The sequence below is a fragment of the Scyliorhinus canicula genome, chromosome 14 (genome assembly GCF_902713615.1).
Source record: "Scyliorhinus canicula chromosome 14, sScyCan1.1, whole genome shotgun sequence".
Classification (NCBI taxonomy): Eukaryota; Metazoa; Chordata; class Chondrichthyes; order Carcharhiniformes; family Scyliorhinidae; genus Scyliorhinus; species Scyliorhinus canicula.
The window spans coordinates 28,189,620-28,208,231 of record NC_052159.1 but is presented as its reverse complement, the minus strand read 5'-3'; the positions used below and the strand labels follow the sequence as shown (position 1 = coordinate 28,208,231).

The window sequence follows — 18,612 nt, the reverse complement described above, 5'->3', positions numbered from 1 at the left end:
GCCTCTACGGTTTTCTGCCTGCTCTTCCCCCATCCTACCCATTGGCGTGTCGTTGCTCCTTGCCAGGGGCCTCTCGTCCCTACCCCCCCCGCTGTTCTTCCAGCCCGTGCTCCTCGACGAATCTATTCGCCTCAGCAGGGGCTGTAAAGAAATATTCCTTGTTTTGGTATGTGACCCAGAGCTTCGCTGGGTACAGCATACCAAAACGCACTTTGTTCCTATAGAGAGCCGCTTTCGCTCTGTTAAACTCAGCCCGTTTCTTAGATATATCCACCCCAAGGTCTTCATATATTCGGATGGTGTGCCCGTCCCATTTGCTGGCTCTATTTTCCTTGGCCCAGCGCAGGATTGCATCCCTATCCCGGTACCGGTGCAGTTTGGCTATGACTGCTCTCGGTTGATCCCCTTCCTTGGGCTTCGGGCGCAGCGACCGATGTGCTCTGTCCAGATCCGGTGGGGTGGGGAAAGCTTTCCTGCCCACTAAGTTGCCCAGCATTGCAGCCACGTATTTTGTGGGGATTCTACCCTCGGTCCCCTCTGGCAGGCCCACTATCCTAACATTTTGCCTTCTCGAGCTGTTTTCTTGGTCGTCTACCCTGCCCTTCAGGCTCCCCTGCGTTGCGCCCAGACTCGCCACTTCCCTTTCTAGGGCCGTGACCCGGTCGCTCATGTCTGTCGCTGCTTTCTCTAGCTCTTTAATGGTTGCCGCATGGGCTTCCAGTTTCCCCCCTTGAGCTTCCAGTTTCTTCCCTTGAGCTTCCACTTTCTCCTTCAATCTGGTCAGAGCCTGCTGCACCCCTGACATGGCCTTGGCCACTGCTGCCTGTGCTGCGGCCTCTGCGTCTGCTTTCAACTCTGCCTTGATTGTCTGCAGCTGCTCCCTCACCACCACAGTAAAGGCTTCCTTCCAATTCACGCCCCCCTCTAACCCCAGGGGAGAGGGCACCTGTCTGTCCGGCTCTTTTTGATGCGGCGATACATCCGTCCCGCTGCTTCGTGTGCTAATCCGCTTTTTTTTTCTCCCCCCCTCACTTTTCCCCTACCTCTCTCACGCAGGAGAGAGAGAGAGAGAGTGAGAGGAGTCTGTTCTTGCCACGTGGTGGCTGCTGCCGGTTTTTGGGGGGGGGGGGGGGGGGTATGTGGAGACTCTGCTCCGGGCCTGCGGGGGGGGAAGACGCCGCTCCGGGCCTGTTTGGGGGGGGGGGGAGAGACGCCGCTCCGGCCCTTGGGGGGGGGGGTCTGGACCGTCGGTCCGCTCCTTGGGGGGGGGGGGGGTATGGACGCCGCTCCGTTCCGGCCCCTGGGGGGGGATGTAGACGCCGCTCCGCTGCTCCGCTCTGCCGCCGCCCGGGCCTCTCCTGCCGCTGCTCCTGCTGCTGCCGCCGCCGCTTGGGCCGCTCCCGCTGCCACGGATCCCTCGGTGACCGGTTTGCTTTGTGTGTGGGGGGGGGGGGGGGCGCGTCCTTTCCCTTCCCTTCCCTGTTCTCCACCGCTACGGGAGCCCCTCACCTTGCGACCGCTCCGCTTGCTGACCGGAAGTCTCCTCCTATCATTCTCTGTTCTAACCAAATTATGTGTTACGACCTCCAAAGGAGTTTAGACCTACATTGTATTAGATTCTCCCCCTACACCTTGGAATACAAACTCCCCAGGTGATTAGGGGGCAGAGCTTCGTCCCAATTGGAGGCTCCCCCACAGGATATAAACTCCTGCCTGGAAGCAGGTCGCGAAGAGGACCCCGAGGGGGAATGGAGAGTTAGAGCGTATTGTATTGAGGAGTAGTAGAATAAACCTAGTTGTATCTAGTCTGTCTGGTTACGTGTGGTGTCCTTACCTTTGATCACAACACAATACTTCTTCACATTTATTAATAAACTGAATTTTCCACACATCCTTGAATGCTCCATGATTTTCACACAGTCCCCCGCATTCTTTCTCGGTTTATCATGCACTCATTTAATCTCAGAAAATTTTGATACTGTTCCCACTATGCCCATCTCTCATGTACCTCCAGAGAGTTAGCAACACAGATTTCTAATGACATCTAGTTCAATCTGTGAAACATCTTTTGACTCATACTTTTTAGCTTTCAGCCATCCTTCTTGATCACCATACATTCAACATGAGGAGCCTTAATCTTTGCAACAGGTATCTTATGTGGCAATTAGTTTGTAACGGTCCAAATGCATTACATTCCTTTTGGCAACCTGGTCAATAATTTATTTGAAGAGTTAATGTTAGGGTACTGAAGTTGTATGCAAAAATGGAAAGGAAAAACACAAATGGGAGCTAAAATCAGTCACAATTATTTTTAACCATGTGATTTAAAAAATGCGACATGAATAATAAAGATCCCAGTTTCAATTCAACATTAGTAAAATCAAAAAGAGGCACATTATCAGAACACAAAATATTACTTCATTTTCCTCACCTTGCTGCAGCTTGTAGGCCTGAAGCTCGGAGCAGCTGTACCGAAAGGGATACAGCACGAGATGCTATGATACCATCACCGGCATACTCAGTTGATTGCTCTGAACATCTGTATCTTACGCTAACATCTAATAAGCCTGAAATAAATATGAAACAATTACATCAATTTCAAGTTGTTACATTAATTGATGGTGCAATGTTCAGAGTCTAAACAAGCTTTGTAGCATAGTCTAGAAAAACATTTTTTGTTTAAATATTCTTATAGGGATTTTTAACATTTAGTATCAAGATTCATACACAAGAGACAGCCATTATAAAAATCACAAATTAAGAAATAAAGCAACAGCAACTTCATAAACAGCTGTACAACGGGTTGTCACATTTCCTGAGACCCAGGTTCCTGTGCTCGCTTTATCTTATTTACATTTGTATTTACAATCAATGCCAGAATTTAGATTTACACTTGTTCTGCTTGGGGGGGGGGGGGGGGGGGGGGGGGGGGGAGAGAAGAGAGAGAGAGAGAGAGAGAGAGAGAGAGAGAGAGAGGAGAGAGAGGAGAGAGAGAGAGAGAGAGAGAGAGAGAATAGAAGAAAGAGAGCTCGCGAGAGAGGTTAGGATGATCCACCTCCTTGGTTTTCCATGTGTGACAGGGGTCTGTGTCGGCAAATGCCCAACGTCCCTGCCATGTCTCATCTGCTGCAAGCTCCCTTTCATCCTGGCGGCACTCCCTGTACCCCCTTCGTCATGCTCTCCCTCCCATCCTCCTGACTCCCTCCAACGCTTCCGGTCCCCTCCTTCCTATCCCTTCCCCCTACTTTCCCCTCCTATCTGCTGCTCTCTACCCAGTTAGTTGCTGGTTGCAAACTGGTCCCCAAAGAGGTTTGTGAAACTTCCATGCGTCGTGGAATCTCTCAGAGCCTCTGATCGAGAATCGGATCTCTAGTCTCGGGAACACGGCAAGGTCTGGGAGTCGCTCTGAGGCCCTGGGTGGTGCTGCCGACTTCAAACTTCGCAGAAGTCTCTGCCTGATGATCAGTGAGGTGAAGGCCAAGGGTCTTCCCCCTCCCAGTGTATAACTCTGGATGGATCAAGACCGCCACAGAGGGGAGCAGCTCCATCTTGACCCCCATAACCCTGTCCTGAAAAACGGTCGTCCAGGACATGTGGTGTGTTTGGCAGAGTCCCCCTGACACTGCTCGCACTTATCCTCCACCTCCAGGAAGAACCCGCTCATGCCTCTCATAGTAAGGCGCGCTCTGTACACCACATTGAGCTGAATGAGGCTTAGCCCGGCACCAGAGGAGGTGGAATTGATCCTGTGCAGCACCTCAATCCAGAGTACTCTTTTTGTCTCCATGCCCAGCTCCTCCCCCTATTTCTGTCTGGTCTCATCCAGTGGGGTCCTGACCTTTTGTAGGAGTCTTCATAAATGTTGCCACATTTCTTGTCCCCTAAACAGTCCAGTCTTATCATCGTGTCCAAAAGTGTGTATTATCCGGGTCTCCTTGCAGAGAAAGTCATGCAGCTGCAGGTATCTGAGTTGGTTCCCTTTCGGGCGCTGGAGGTACTCTGAGAGTTGCCCCCAGGGTCGCCAGTCTACCGTCTATGTATATGTCCTTTACTCTCAATGTCCCTCTGTCCTCCCTCCACGTCCCAAACATGGTGTCTATCTTCACCAGTGTGAACCTATGGTTGTTGTAGATGGGGGCCTCATGGGCACAACACCAAGCTTGAAGTGGCACCTTATCTTATTCCAGATCTTTAGGGTGGACACTACCACCAGGCTCCTGGAGTGTTTGTACGGGGGCACTGAGAGAGGTGAAGTGGCCAGTGCTCAGAGAGACGTCCATATGCAGGAGGCCTCCTCCATTCGGACCCAGTCCGCCTCCGGTTCCCTCAGCGCCCCCCCCCCCCCCCCCGTGCCAGCCAGTGGTAGAATAGGAGATTCGGTAGGGCCAGGATTTGGGGATGAAGATCGGGAGTGATCTGAACACGAAGAGGATAGCCTAGGAAAATAGGCTTTGCATAATTATTTGATGTCTGAGCTTAACTTTTAGAAAACGTTAATTATTTTAATAGCACATGTAGGATCATTTGTTTCCCCACACATGGAACAGGAACTACTTTCCTCAACAGTAAACAAGATAACTCAGCAGTATCACATCATATGCTTATAATTAGAGCAATTCAAATAGTTTATCTTTTTGGAGCTCACGTTAGCTTTAGGAAGCTGTTGGTCAGGTTATGTTAGTTTTCATAGAATCTACAGTGCAGAAGGCCATTCAGCCCATCGGGTCTGCACCGGCCCTTGGAAAGAGCACCCTACTTAAGCCCATCCCTCCACCCATCCCCGTAACCCATTAACCCACCTAACCTTTTTGACACTAACACTAAGGGACAATTTAGGCTGGCCAATCCTCCTAACCTGTACATCTTTCGGACTGTGGGAGAAAACTGGAGCGCCCAGAGGAAACCCAAGCAGACACGGGGAGAAAGTACAAACTCCACGGAGTCACCCGAGGCCAGGATTGAACCAGAGTCCCTGGAGCTGTGAGGCTGCAGTGCTAACCACTGTGCCACCCCCTAGGTTGGTATTAATATGCTGTTGCAGCATTCCAATCTGAATTATGTGGCTCCACTAAGAATAGTTATTGCATATGGGTCAGTTTAACTATTTATTAAATCGTCTCCGATGTGGATCAAAGAAATTAAAAAGTTTTAACCTACCAGCGGAACATGCAGGATGTCCTTCGTTTTCTATTCTAGGCATTAGGGGAATGCCAAATGTCTGAACTCCAACTTCCTTGTGATGTTGCATTGTTACCATAGCACACAGCTTGGACAAAGGCAGGACACCCCTGGCAACAACCTGGTCTCTCACATTAGGATAATAATACCTAAAAAAACAAAATTACCGTTATAATAAATTAACTCCCAAAATCCTCTCCGTTATTAGCATGGCATTAGTCAAGAGTGTGATAGAATACTCTCCACTTGTCTGAAATAGTGTAGCCCCAACAACATTCAAGAAGCTCAACACCATCCCACTTGATTGGCATCCCATCTATCATCTTAAACAGTCACTCCCTCCACCACAGACACATGGTGATATCAGTGTGCACCATCTACAATATGCAGTGCAGCAACTCACCAAGGCTCCTTTGAGAGCACAGTTCAAACCCGTAACCTCTAACATCCACGACAAGGTTAGCAGATACGTGGGAACACCACCACCTGCCAAGTTACACAGCATCCAGACTTGTAATATATCGCTGTTCCTTCATTATCAGATCAAAAATCTGGAACTCCAAACAAACCTTCCAAATAATACTGGGGTGTACCTGACCACATGGATTGCAGTGATTCAAGAGATGGCTGAACACATCTGCTCAAGGGCAATTAGGCATGGGGAACAAATGTTGACCTGCCAGTGATGCTCACATCAAAGAATTTTAACCACCAATTTAAGACAATCGGATAATTTAAGAGCTTGTAATGTGGCTTATCTAAGCTTGTTAGAAGCAACACGCATCCACATGCAGGTGCTCACGTATTCACACGCAGGGCCCCCCTCATCCACATGCAGGGGCCCACTCTCTACAAACAAAATTTATGTGTTCAAGCTTTGCGTCTTTTTTGAATTACCAGGGTGTTTGGAGAGTCCTGTTGGTTTCTCAACTCCTCGGCCAATGAGTATCAACCTGTCAACCAATCCAACTAAGAAAGGCAGTCCAACACTATCTGCTCCCAGGCCAACTTGCCCAGACTCAAGGCGCTAATCACTCAAAGCCAGCACTGCTAGTTAGGACATGTCGCTTAGATGACTTGACACTAGGCTCCTGAAACAATTAATCTACTCAGACCTAGTTTGTGGCAGGAAAGAGCGGAAACATCAGGGATGTTCTTAAGAGGCCAAACATCTCCAGCAACTCATGGGAGACTCTGGCTTGTGACCAACTAAAATGGAGAAGGTTCATTCAGGAAGGCACCGACCACATTGAGGGATGTTATGGGAAGCATACAGAGTTGAAAAAACATACAAAGTGGCAAGAATTAGTAGGAAGCCAGAGGATTGGGAATCATTTAAAAGCGAACAGAGGAAACTAAAAAAATCAATAAGGGGAGAGAAGATGAAATATGAGTGTAAGCTAGCTAGTAATATAAAGTAAGATAGGAAGAGTTTCTTTCAATATATAAAAGGTAAGAGAGAGGCAAAAATAGACATTGAACCACTGGACAACGTGTCTGGGGAAGTAATAATAGAAAACAAAGAAATGGCAGACGAACTGAATAGTTACTTTGCATTAGTCTTCATGGTGGAAGACACCAGTGGGATGCCAGAGCTCCAGGAGAACCAGGGGGCAGAGGTGAGTGTAGTGGCCATCACGAAGGGGAAGGTTCTAGGGAAACTGAAAAGGTCTGAAGGTGGATAAGTCACCTGGACCGGGTGGACTACACCCCAGGGTCCTAAAAGAGATAGCTGAGGAAATCGTGGAGGCATTAGTGGTGATCTTTCAGGAATCACTGGAGGCAGGAACTATCCCAGAGGACTGGAAAGTGGCTAATGTAACACCACTGTTTAAGAAGGGAGGGAGGCAGAAGACGGGAAATTATAGGCCGGTTAGCCTGACTTCGGTCATTGGTAAGATTTTGGAGTCTGTTATTAAAGATGAGATTGCGAAGTACTTGGAAGTGCATGGGACTGAATCAGCACGGCTTTGTCAAAGGGAGGCCGTGTCTGACAAATCTGCTAGAGTTCTTTGAGGAGGCAACAAGGAAGTTAGACAAAGGAGAACCACCAGTGGACGTGATTTATTTAGATTTCCAGAAGGCTTTTGACAAGGTGCCACATAGGAGACTGTTAAATATGTTAAGAGTCCATGATGTTAAGGGTAAGATCCTGGCATGGGTAGAGGATTGGCTAGCTGAGAGTGGGGATAAAGGGGTCTTTTTCAGGATGGCAGCGGGTGACTAGTTGTGTGCCTCAGGGGTCTGTGCTGGGACCACAACTTTTTACAACGTACATTAATGATCTGGAAGAAGGAACTGAAGGCACTGTTGCTAGGTTTGCAGATGATACAAATATCTGTAGAGCGACAGATACTATTGAGGAAGCAAGGGAACTGCAGAAGGATTTGGACAAGCTAGGAGAGAGGGCAAATAAGTGGCAGAAGAAATACAATGTGGAAAAGTGTGAGGCTATGCACTTTGGAAAGAGGGATTTAGGCATAGACTATTTTGTAAATGGGGAAATGCTTAGGAAATCAGAAACACAAAGGGACTTGGGTGTCCTTGTTCACGATTCTCTTAAGGTTAACATGCAGGTTCAGTCGGCAGTTAAGAAGGCAAATGGAATGTTAGCATTCACGTTGAGAGGGCTAGAATACAAGACCAGGGATGTACTTCTGAGGCTGTATAAGGCTCTGGTCAGACCCTATTTGGAGTATTGGGAGCAGTTTTGGGCCCCGTATCTAAGGAAGGATGTGCTGGCCTTGGAAAGGGTCCAGAGGAGGTTCACAAGAATGATCCCTAGAATGAAGAGCTTGTCGTATGAGGAATGGTTGAGTCTGGGTCTGTACTCGCTGGAGTTTAGAAGGATGAGGGGGGGATCTTATTGAAACTTACAGGATACTGCAAGGGATAGAGTGGACGTGGAGAGGGCGTTTTCACTTGTAGTAAAAACTAGAATAAGAGAGCACAATCTCAGACTAAAGGGACGATTCTTTAAAATAGAGATGAGGAGGAATTTCTTCAGCCAGAGGGTGGCGAATCTGTGGAACTCTTTGCCGCAGAAGGCTGTGGAGGGCAAATCACTGAGTGTCTTTAAGACAGAGAAAATAGCAGCCATGATTGAATGGCAGAGCAGACTAGATGGGCTGAGTGGCCTAATTCTCCTCCTATGTCTTATGGTGAAGTCAAGGCATCAGAGGAGCACAGAATCCTCAAATTATCCCTCTACCAAACCCTTCAAGCATCACCTTCATAGGACTTATCGGCCATTTCAATGTCCATCGAAGCAGAATGGAAGCACATCATCTTAATTCCAAGGGATTGGTTAAGAAGAAGGACCCTTTTTACCTGTGGTGTAATTGCTCTGATCGTTTCAAATTTGGCTTGTTTGTGTCTGTCCCCAGGGGTGCAAGACAAAAAAAACTTCGGCAATACATCTCTCCTTTCAGTAATAAATGTAAATGATCAACAGAAAACAGTTTTAAATTTGATGCAGTTGATGACACATCTCACTTTGAACGTCTACACACTTAAGTCTCCATCTTATTGCTTTGCTGGCTGAGATCTATTAGTTTCTATATTTTCAGCACTTACCTACACCAAACCTCAAATTGAAGGCCACCACCTCCTGTAAACTTCTGTTTTGAGTAAGCATTCAGCAGTATTCTCTGAACTGGAAGGTCCGGTGGAATGAGAAGAGAGTGACTTCGACAGTCATTAAATAGGGGATCTGGTACACACAAAGTTGTCGCTGTGCGAAAAGGCTTTAGGATGATGTCTGCAGAAAAACAGTAAGTACAAATGTGATTTAACTCAACTATGCAGGAACCAATTACTACTGCATTCAAAAACAAGAACTAGTTTTAAGAGTCATAGTCAATCCAAATAGAACAGACCTTCCAGAACAGCTGACATGTCTTAAATATCGTAATACTGAAAAAAATACTATAAGACATTTTAAATACATGGTTATATGCAATTAATCCACATCTGATATAATAAATACAGTTGTAACTTGCTGCTGGCAAGCAAACATTTCCTATCCAGTCTTAGTTGCTCTCAGAGGAAGCGGCCTTCTTTGTGAACTGTTCTAATTGTAGTAGCTTGATACAACTGGCAGCTTACTAGGCCACTTTAAGGGCAGTTAGGAGAAGACATTCAGCTGATCTATCTCATCCTCCACAAAAATCTGCAATCCCACCATCCCGCCTGAACCACTCTGAAGCTATCATCCCTAACAGCCTACTTAGAAGATCATTTCAACAGCAATGAAGACTTAAGATATCACTGCAGGTTCTCATCACAAACTCTACACCCTTGACACCAATTCTTTCCCCCCTCCTTGGCCGTTGTTTCAAGCATTTAAGTAGCACCTTCAATGTAAAGAAAAAAACAGCTCATGGCATTTTTCAGAACTATAACCAAATAAAAACGTATACCAATGCAAAGATGATGCTGTTAGGAAGGGTGACTAAACCTTGATCAAAACAAGTGGGTTTTCTAGCAAGAAGAGGGACTTGGAGACAAAGAGATTTAGGAAGGGAATTCTGATGCACAGACCCTAGGTGATTGAAGACATAGCTGTCAATGACGGGACAAAGGCAGCGGTGGGATGCACAAAAGGACAGTGTTTGCGTTATGTCGAATTCATCTGGGGAAGGCTGCAGAGTAGTGAGGGGCAAATCTGTGAAGAAATTTAAGTAAGCAGGGGGTATTTTAAATTATGAATAGCTGGGGACTGAAAGCCAGCGTTAGTCAGCAAAGACAAGAACGACAGGTTAGTAAGATTTCATGCGGGAACGGATGTGAGACAATGGGCAAGGAGAGGAAAGAATCAATGTCCAGAGTCAGAGTTTGTAATGAGGCCTGAAACGATGAGTTACAACTAGTCCAAGGCTGCGTATCAAACAGAATAACAATACAAGGCTAGTAGGAGATGTGAGAGACATCTTGAAGAGGCAGAGCGTGGGTGTTGTCAGGTAGATGGAAAACCTGACCCCAAATCTCAAAACAGTGGGGCAGCATTTAGATATGGAATAGGGAGAGGCCAAGGACATTGCTTGATGGAACCCCAGGGGAGCAATGCAGATAATGCAGGAGTGGGGCAAGGCAGGAAAGGAAACATTTGCTGGCAATGATTAGATGTGCAAGTGCAAAACGAGATGAGAGCAATCCTAAGCTAAGAGTTTTGAAAAATGTACTGGAGAAAGGAGGGACTGGCTATATTATTTAGAATAAATAACTATTCTTAGTCCATCACCACTGTCACATCAATTCTAATAATCCTTTTTCGTTTATACAGTTTTTTTAAAACAGTGGCTAAAGTTCATTTTAGTTCACATGTTGTCTTTTGATAGTCTGTTTTACATTTTTGCAAGTTCTTGCATTCTTCCATTAACACAATTTATTTTTTGAATTTACAATTTATTTATAAAAGCTACAAAATGGTTAATATATTATGTTACACCCAATGGAAAACAAGATCCTCGGCGTAGAAAATTGCTTACCATTTACAATTGGCAAAGACTCAGTTATATTATCTGCTTCCAGAGTTGGGAAATAATATTGTATATAGCAGTCTGCTTCGCCCCAGACAGTGGACTGCAAGGGAGTCAATCCTTTAAGTTGTACCACGTTTATCTCAAAGATGTGCTCCATCAGTGATTCTGTCTCCTCTCTGCCCAACTGAGAAAGCATGCATTAGTGTATCAGAACAGTGTGATATTTTTGAACTTTGCACACAGTGTTTACACCACACTAGTATGATAGTGAATGGTTTCTGAAGAATGCAAGCAAGGTATTTCTCCAGATGTAATTACTTCAGCAACTTCAACATAAATTAATATCTTAGTGCAATGTGGATTTTATGCTGCACTTTCCATTGACATGAAGTGATTTCATCCGTACACGGACACAGTAGTGGTGATACAATACTGGAGGCAGCTGCCTATCGAACTTCACAATGCATTGAAGTCCAGTAGGGCACTCACTCTTCCAGAATAGTATCTCATTCTGCTTCTCATTGTCCAGTCTTATGTGAAGCTGGATTTAAAAGGTGGTCAAGGATTTGCTAATTTCTCAAACTCTTTATATATTTATCACAGAGCGCTTCTCATGATATGAGAAAGTGGCCAACTCAACTGTTTTCTCCCAACAATGGAAGATGAGTCTCTAGTAAATCACGTTCTGCACATAAACTCATATGGCACAGCTTTCTCTTGGGAGGCAGTGCAACTCAATAATTTTCATGCTGTTAGCTACACTTTGACTGTGTAGTTACTGGTCAGAGACTACTAATATATTATCACTTCAACTTAAGATGGATGAAACAAGAAAGGTTTCAGAGACTGGTACCAATTAGCACCAAATACTTATCTGGTTCTTGGTGCAAATGAAAGTTTATGTTAGGAGTGTATGTTTGTCTAGGTCATTTGGACAAATGCACTTCAACTTGGTTAAAACACACATGTAACATTATAAATAATAACAAACCTTTGAAGGAACTGAAGCCACCTGTTCCAGAAAATGAGGTGTCCGCTGGAAACCAGAGACAGCAGTCCCCGCTTCATTCTTCAGTCTCTGAAGTTCTACTATCTGGTTTGCTTCTCCCATTGCTAAAAGAACGCGAAGGCTGCCCCTTTGGCAGCCTGTGAAAACATCCATCATTGGCATGTAGCTGTCTACAGCAACCACAGGATATTGAGCTTGGAACAGTAAATGTGAAATCTTAGGGTCCCTTTTGATTTCCGGAAAAAAAAATCAATACGTCAAATGGAAAGTGGTCACAACGTCAATCAATAACTTCCCCCACCCCCCCCCCCCCACCCCAAAATGTCATTAGCTCCCATTTACCACACTTAATTTAATTTTTAAAAAACATTTGGAAACATTTAAATGCCAAACTAAATCAGACAATGGGTACAATTGTATCATTAAAAATCCTATCCATAGAAAAGATAACCCATTTTCATTCAATTCCAAGCTTACACAGGATCCGTAATTAATAGGTCAAATTTTTAAAATATTTTTTATTCCAGCTGTCCAGCTCCTGCCGCTGCAATCATTTCTCTATTTTCATGTTAACACCTAGCAGCTACTTGACATTTATTTTACGCAGACTGGAAACTCAAGCCCTTGTGACTGCAGATCTTTTTGGGGGGGGGGGGCTGATTGCAAACCCACCATTGAAGACCTTTCTCCTGAGGTAGGCAAACTTGGAAATTTCCCAATTCCTGCTACCTTACTCGGTTGCAAAGATCCAAGCCAAATGTTTCATATTTGCACCAAAAAAAATGAAACATTGTGCGATTAAATATTTAGAACTGTAAAAATATTGAAACTAGATGATGTTCATTGTGGTCATTGTGAATTGGATTCAATATAAAGAAACAGGAGGGCCCTGAATAAATTTGAATTTTTAAAAATACACATAATGCTTTTCTTGACCTTGAGACTTCATTTTACATCCGACGTATTCTTTTGTACTGTAGAAATGCGGAAGCTAATTTATACACAGTAAACTCTGTTATAACCTGCCTGCTTACCACTGGTTGGGGATAATGGCAATCCCACAATCCTTAAGGAGTATGAGCTTCCCCAATGAGGGGGGCAGAGAAATCATTAGCAGGTCCCTGCATAAATAAAGCTGGCCAATATGGAACCAGCCGGAGAGGAGTGAGCAGCAAGGGAGTTACTGCTGCTGTTGTGTATATATATATATATATATCTATATATGTTATTGTAAATTAATGTTATTTCTTTCTATTCTACAACTAGTGCTGGATTCTTTGTGGCCCTCACAAAACTCTCAAACAGCAATGTAATAATCACTGGATAATCTGTTGTGATGTTGATTTATGGATAATTATTGGTCATGAAAACTGGGGATACTTCAAAATAGTGACATTTAGATCTACCATGTTGGCAGATGGGGCCTCAGTTTAATGCATCATCCGATGAAGGAACCTTCGACAGTTTAGCACTCACTCAGTTTTGCACTTGTATGACAGCTTTGATTTTTATGCTCAAGCCCTGGTGCGGATCTTGCGAATCAGAGGCAAGATTTCTACCAACCGAGTCATAGCTGGTATTTGATCCTACAAAGTAGAGAAGTGGCTGCTTTAAGTTAATTGTTGATTGTATCACTTAATTGTAAGTTCAGTCTGAAAGCTTGTGGATAAATCATCAAAAGGAATACAAGTGAAGAGTTTTACTCTAAAGGACTCAGTTCTCCGAAAGTACCATTATATGAAGTATTTCAAAAATGTGCTCAGAGGATTTCAGATGGTCAGTTATAAAATTGAGTTTTCATTCTCCTGGAATGTACTCCCATTCCGGTTTTCTTGTCGTCCCACAAAGCCACTAGGTTTGTCACGTGTAGGGCAGCACGGCGGTGCAGTGGGTTAGCCCTGCAGTCTCACGGCGCCGAGGTCCCAGGTTCGATCCCGGCTCTGGGTCACTGCCAGTGTGGAGTTTGCACATTCTCCCCTTGTCTGCGTGGGTTTCGCCCCCACAACCCAAAAGATGTGCGGGGTAGGTGGATTGGCCACGCTAAATTGCCCCTTAATTGAAAAAAAATGAATTGGGTACTCTAAATTTATTTTTTAAAAAGTAAAAAAAAAGGTTTGTCTCGTGTGCCGAGGATGTATCATTCTGCATATTAATGACATCTAATGGAACCTGTTTTTCAGTTTACAAATAATCTCACATGAACAATAGGAAAAGACAAGCCGGAAATAGTTTAGCACTTATTATCGTGCGACTGAATCGATAACAGCAAAAATCCTCGGGTGGTGGTGAAGGAGAATGAGCAGGAAGAGGCAACCAGGCAAGAAAGTTGGGATGACCAGGTCAGGATGCAGTGGGGATAGCAGTGGCAATGGTGTAGGATAACGCTGTGGTAGTAGCAGCCGGCATTCTTTAAATGCAGAATCAGGACATGCAATCCTGTTGAAGTTCTCAGGTTAGCCAACCTATCTAAAAAACAGTGAATGCTCTTACCTAAAAGATAAGTAAAACTGATGAAGAGGCAGCTTCACAAGGCCAAGTAACTTTTCCTGCCCCGTGTTACTCACTTTATTCCAGATCTCAATAATCATCATGTTATTTTTCATCCTCTCTAGTAATCTGGGAGTCAATGTGATTGGAGCTACCTGGTTAAAAGTAAAAACAAAAATTAGCTTACTTGAAATGGTTCTGAAAGTGAATTCATCAATAATTAATTACAGCTCATATCACAGGCTGGGTTGTTCAATTAAATTTAATGGTCAATTTTTATTTGTACTGAAATGGACAAATTCTTGTTTGGAATAAACATACTACATGAAGAATTAGAATAATTTACTTAACAAGTTTTTCTTTTCCCGCATCCACAACACACATTCTCCATTGGCCTACTGGCATGTACATTATATCGTTATGATAAAACAAAAATCTTTTATTCACATCTAATCAGAAATCTTAGCATACATGATCTGTTATTACTTGCTGAATCATTCTTTTAAAAAATAAATCTTACCAGTGAAAAATTAAAAATTGGGCGGCTTGTGCTCCAGCTAACAGGGGACCTGGTTGCTTCATCTGTGCTGAAAAGCTTACACTTTAGGTAGATACTGTACTGTTGCTGGATAGTGCCATCTCCCATGACAAAGTCCTTTCCATCGGGCACCATCAGCAGAACATGCAGTAAGAAACCCTCTTCGTCCTCTACTGAAGAGCTGAACTGCCCGAATAAATGTTGCCCTCCAGGTACAGAGGAAGGGTATGAATGCTCTGAATGGTCATTTCTGGGCACGTCTTGCACATGACTTTGTTTCAACTGAGGTTTATTTCTTTTACTTGGTGAATCAGGGGCAGGAGGACGAACAGGATGTCGATCCATCGGACACACATCAACACCTTTGGGTTCTGAAGCCAAATTTGGTCTTGGGCTGGATACAACATAAGTAGCTTTAAGAGATGCCGCTAATCTGGCATTAGCACTGGTTAAATCTTTGTTGTCAGCTGCAAGCTCCACAGACACCTACAAAAAAAAAACCAAGTTATAACTTTCATTAAAGTAAAAAAGGAAAATCAATCAATAAACCTTTGAGATTCGAGCATTAATATTTCCATTCCTCTGTCAGGTCAATTTTCAACCCCCTCGGGCAGCATGGTTTGCACTGCAACCTGGGTTTGATACCGGCCCCGGGTCACTGTCCGTGTGGGGTTTGGTAGGCCATGTACTGTTCAAGCAATACTGGTCATTTGCTGTGCCCACAATAGTGATTGCACTGGCATCCCAACAGTCATTGGATTTGATTTGTGCAGTTGCAGAGGTAAACACGGAAGTCATGAATGATGGATGTGGTGCCTCGCTCTTAAAACAGGACCACTGACCAGAATGGACGTTGCAAAACTTTTTTGAAGGAGCTACAGAGGCACAGTTGTGTCATCATCATATACGAGATGTCATATGTAATTGTAGTGATACATGTGGATATATTTGCAGGTCAATTTCCGCATTATGGGCACGGCTTGATTATGGACAAGTTGGTGGCACAGGTTCTTCGGTGACAGTCAATGACATTCATGTGGACTTCCGGTGGCGGCAATGCGGAGCTAAGCCGCACGATCGGCAGCTCCCGCGAATAACGGACTTTGGGGCACTTTTCAGGGCCCCCAACGGAACTTCGTCGACGAATCCCGAAGTGGGAAGGGGACTGGAGTCAATCCCTAAGGTTCTATGGTCCGGACCAGGAGTGGGGTAAGAAGAAAAACAGTGGAAGCACCCCTGGAAAAGCGGGGGAAGAGAAACAAAATGGCGGCCGGCGGAGGTCTTGAGGAGCTGAGGCAGTGGGCACAGGAGCAGCAGGAGACTCTGCTGCGCTGCTTCCAGGAGCTGAAGGTGGAGCTGCTGGAGTCGCTGAAGGCTACCACCAAAGAGCTGATGGAGACTCAGACAGCCCAGGGGGCCGCGATCCGGGAGCTGCAGGAGCAGGCCTCCGAAAGGGAGGACGAGGCCGTGGCTGTTGCGGGGAAGGTGGAGATGCACGAGGCGCTCCATAAAAGGTGGCAGGAGCGGTTCGAGGAGCTGGACAACCGGTCGAGGTGGAAGAATTTGCGGATCCTGGGCCTCACGGAGGGGCTGGAGGGGTCGGACCTGGCGGCCTACGTGGTTGTTGTGCTGAACTCGCTGATGGGAGCTGGGTCCTTCCAGGGGCCCCTGGAGTTGGAGGGGGCCCATAGAATTCTGGCTAGGAGGCCCAAGCAGAACGAGCCGCCGCGGTTTCACCGGTTCGTGGATCGTGAGTGCGTGCTCCGGTGGGCCAAGAAGGAGCGGAGCAGCAAGTGGGAGAACACGGAGGTGCGGATCTTCCAGGACTGGAGAACGGAGGTGGCTAAGGGGAGGACCGGGTTTAACCGGACGAAGGCGGTGCTCCACAGAGCGTGAAGTTTGGCATGTTGCAGCCGGCACGTCTGTGGGTCACCTACAAGGACCGGCACCATTATTTTGAGTCCCCGGAGGAGGCGTGGGCTTTGTGCAGGCTGAGAAACTGGACTCAAACTGAGGGTCTAAGATGGAGGATTTTGTATGATAATGTGTTTGCTCTGTTTAATGCAAGATGTGGGTTGGCTTTAGGGCGGGTGGGGTGATGTCGTTATGTCTTTCTGTATGGGTCTGGTGGACGGGTTCGGGCAGGGAGGTAAACGGGTAGTGCGGGGAGCTGGTGGGGGGGGACTGACAATGGGAGTTGCCCTAGAGGAGGCGGGGTTGGGCAGGGCTTTGAGAGTTGCCGCCATGGGGAACTGGCCGAGCGGGGGACGCTGGCCGGTGGTGGGCAGGGGATGGGTTATGGCTAATCAGCAGGGGAAGGGGCAGGGAGCCCTCTGATCCGGTTGATAACCTGGAATGTGAGGGGGCTGAATGGGCCGGTCAAACGGGCCCGGGTGTTTGCGCACTTGAAGGGGCTGAAGGCGGATGTGGCCATGCTCCAAGAGACACACCTGAAAATGGCGGACCAGGTTCGGCTGAGGAAGGGATGGGTGGGCCAAGTATTTCACTCAGGGCTGGATGAGAAGAGTCGGGGGTGGCCATCCTGGTGGGAAAGAGGGTGTCATTTGAGGCATTAAATGTGGTGGCTGGAGATATGTGATGGTGAGTGGTAAGCTGCAGGGGGAGCGGGTGGTGTTGGTGAATGTTTACGCCCCAAATTGGGACGATGCGGGGTTTATGCGGCGTATGTTGGGCCACATTCCGGATCTGGAGGGCCTGATCGGGGGGGGGGGGGGGAGATGGGACTACAACACGGTGCTGGATCCCCCATTGGATCAATCCAAGTCCCGGACGGGTAGGAGGCCAGCGGAGGCTAAGGTGTTGAGGGGATTTATGGATCAGATGAGAGGGGTGGATCCCTGGAGGTTTGCGAGGCCACGGGCCAGGGAGTACTCGTTTTTCTCCCACGTGTATAAGACCTATTCGAGGATTGATTTTTTTTGTCCTGAGCAGGGGGCTGGTTTCGAGGGTGGAGGATGTTGAATACTCTGCCATTGCTATTTTAGATCATGCCCCGCACTGGTTGAACCTCGGGCTGGGGGAGGAGAGGGACCAACGTCCGCTCTGGCGCTTGGAGGTGGGGCTGCTGGCAGGTGAGGAGATGGCCGGGAGGGTTCGGGGGTGTATTGAGAGGTACCTTGAGGCCAACGATAACGGGGAGGTCCGAGTGGGGACGGTCTGGGAGGCACTGAAGGCGGTGACTAGAGGGGAGTTGGTTTCCATTCGAACCCATAGGGAGAGGGGGGAGCAGAGGGAGAGGGAGAGACTGATAGGGGAGATGGTGAGGGTGAATAGGAGATATGCGGAGGCTCCAGTGGAGGGATTGCTGGGGGACAGGCGTAGCCTTCAGGCCAGGTTCGACCTATTGACTACCAGAAAGGCGGAAGCTCAGTGGAGGAAAGCACAGGGGGCGGTATACGAATATGGGGAGAAGGCGAGCAGGAAGCTGGCACACCAGCTCCGAAAGCGGGACGTGGCCAGGGAGCTTGGGGGAGTGACGGATAGAGCTGGGAAGGTGGTGCGGAGGGGGGTAGATGTTAATGGGGTCTTCAGGGACTTTTATGGGGAACTGTACCGGTCTGAACCCCCGGTGGAGGGGGGTGGAATGGGGCGCTTCTTGGACAAGCTGCGATTTCCGAGGGTGGAGAAGGGGCAGGTGGAGGGACTGGGGGCGCCGATTAAGCTGGAGGAGCTGGTTAAAGGGATAGGGAGCATGCAGTCGGGGAAGGCGCCGGGGCCTGATGGGTTTCCGGTCGAATTTTATAAAAGGTATGCGGACCTGTTGGGCCCCCTGTTGGTCCGGACCTTTAACGAGGCAAGGGAGGGGGGGGGGCTTTGCTGATTTCCTTGATCCTGAAGCGGGACACGGACCCTCTGCAGTGTGGGTCATATAGGCCTATCTCGCTGCTAAATGTAGA

The 18,612-nt window shown here is 46.9% G+C and overlaps 1 protein-coding gene across 1 annotated transcript in view; it reads right to left on the bottom strand.

Annotated features, from left to right (window-relative positions):
• c2cd3 (C2 domain containing 3 centriole elongation regulator) overlaps positions 1–18,612 on the bottom strand; it is a 173,547-nt gene that overhangs the window by 95,098 nt on the left and 59,837 nt on the right. The window contains exons 14-20 of the mRNA XM_038817737.1: positions 14,678–15,181; positions 14,161–14,312; positions 11,653–11,896; positions 10,668–10,845; positions 8,755–8,938; positions 5,158–5,327; positions 2,432–2,567 (exon numbers count right to left, since the gene is read on the bottom strand). Of these exons, the coding sequence (XP_038673665.1) occupies positions 2,432–2,567; positions 5,158–5,327; positions 8,755–8,938; positions 10,668–10,845; positions 11,653–11,896; positions 14,161–14,312; positions 14,678–15,181 (1,568 nt within the window). The remainder of the gene's footprint in view (positions 1–2,431; positions 2,568–5,157; positions 5,328–8,754; positions 8,939–10,667; positions 10,846–11,652; positions 11,897–14,160; positions 14,313–14,677; positions 15,182–18,612) is intronic.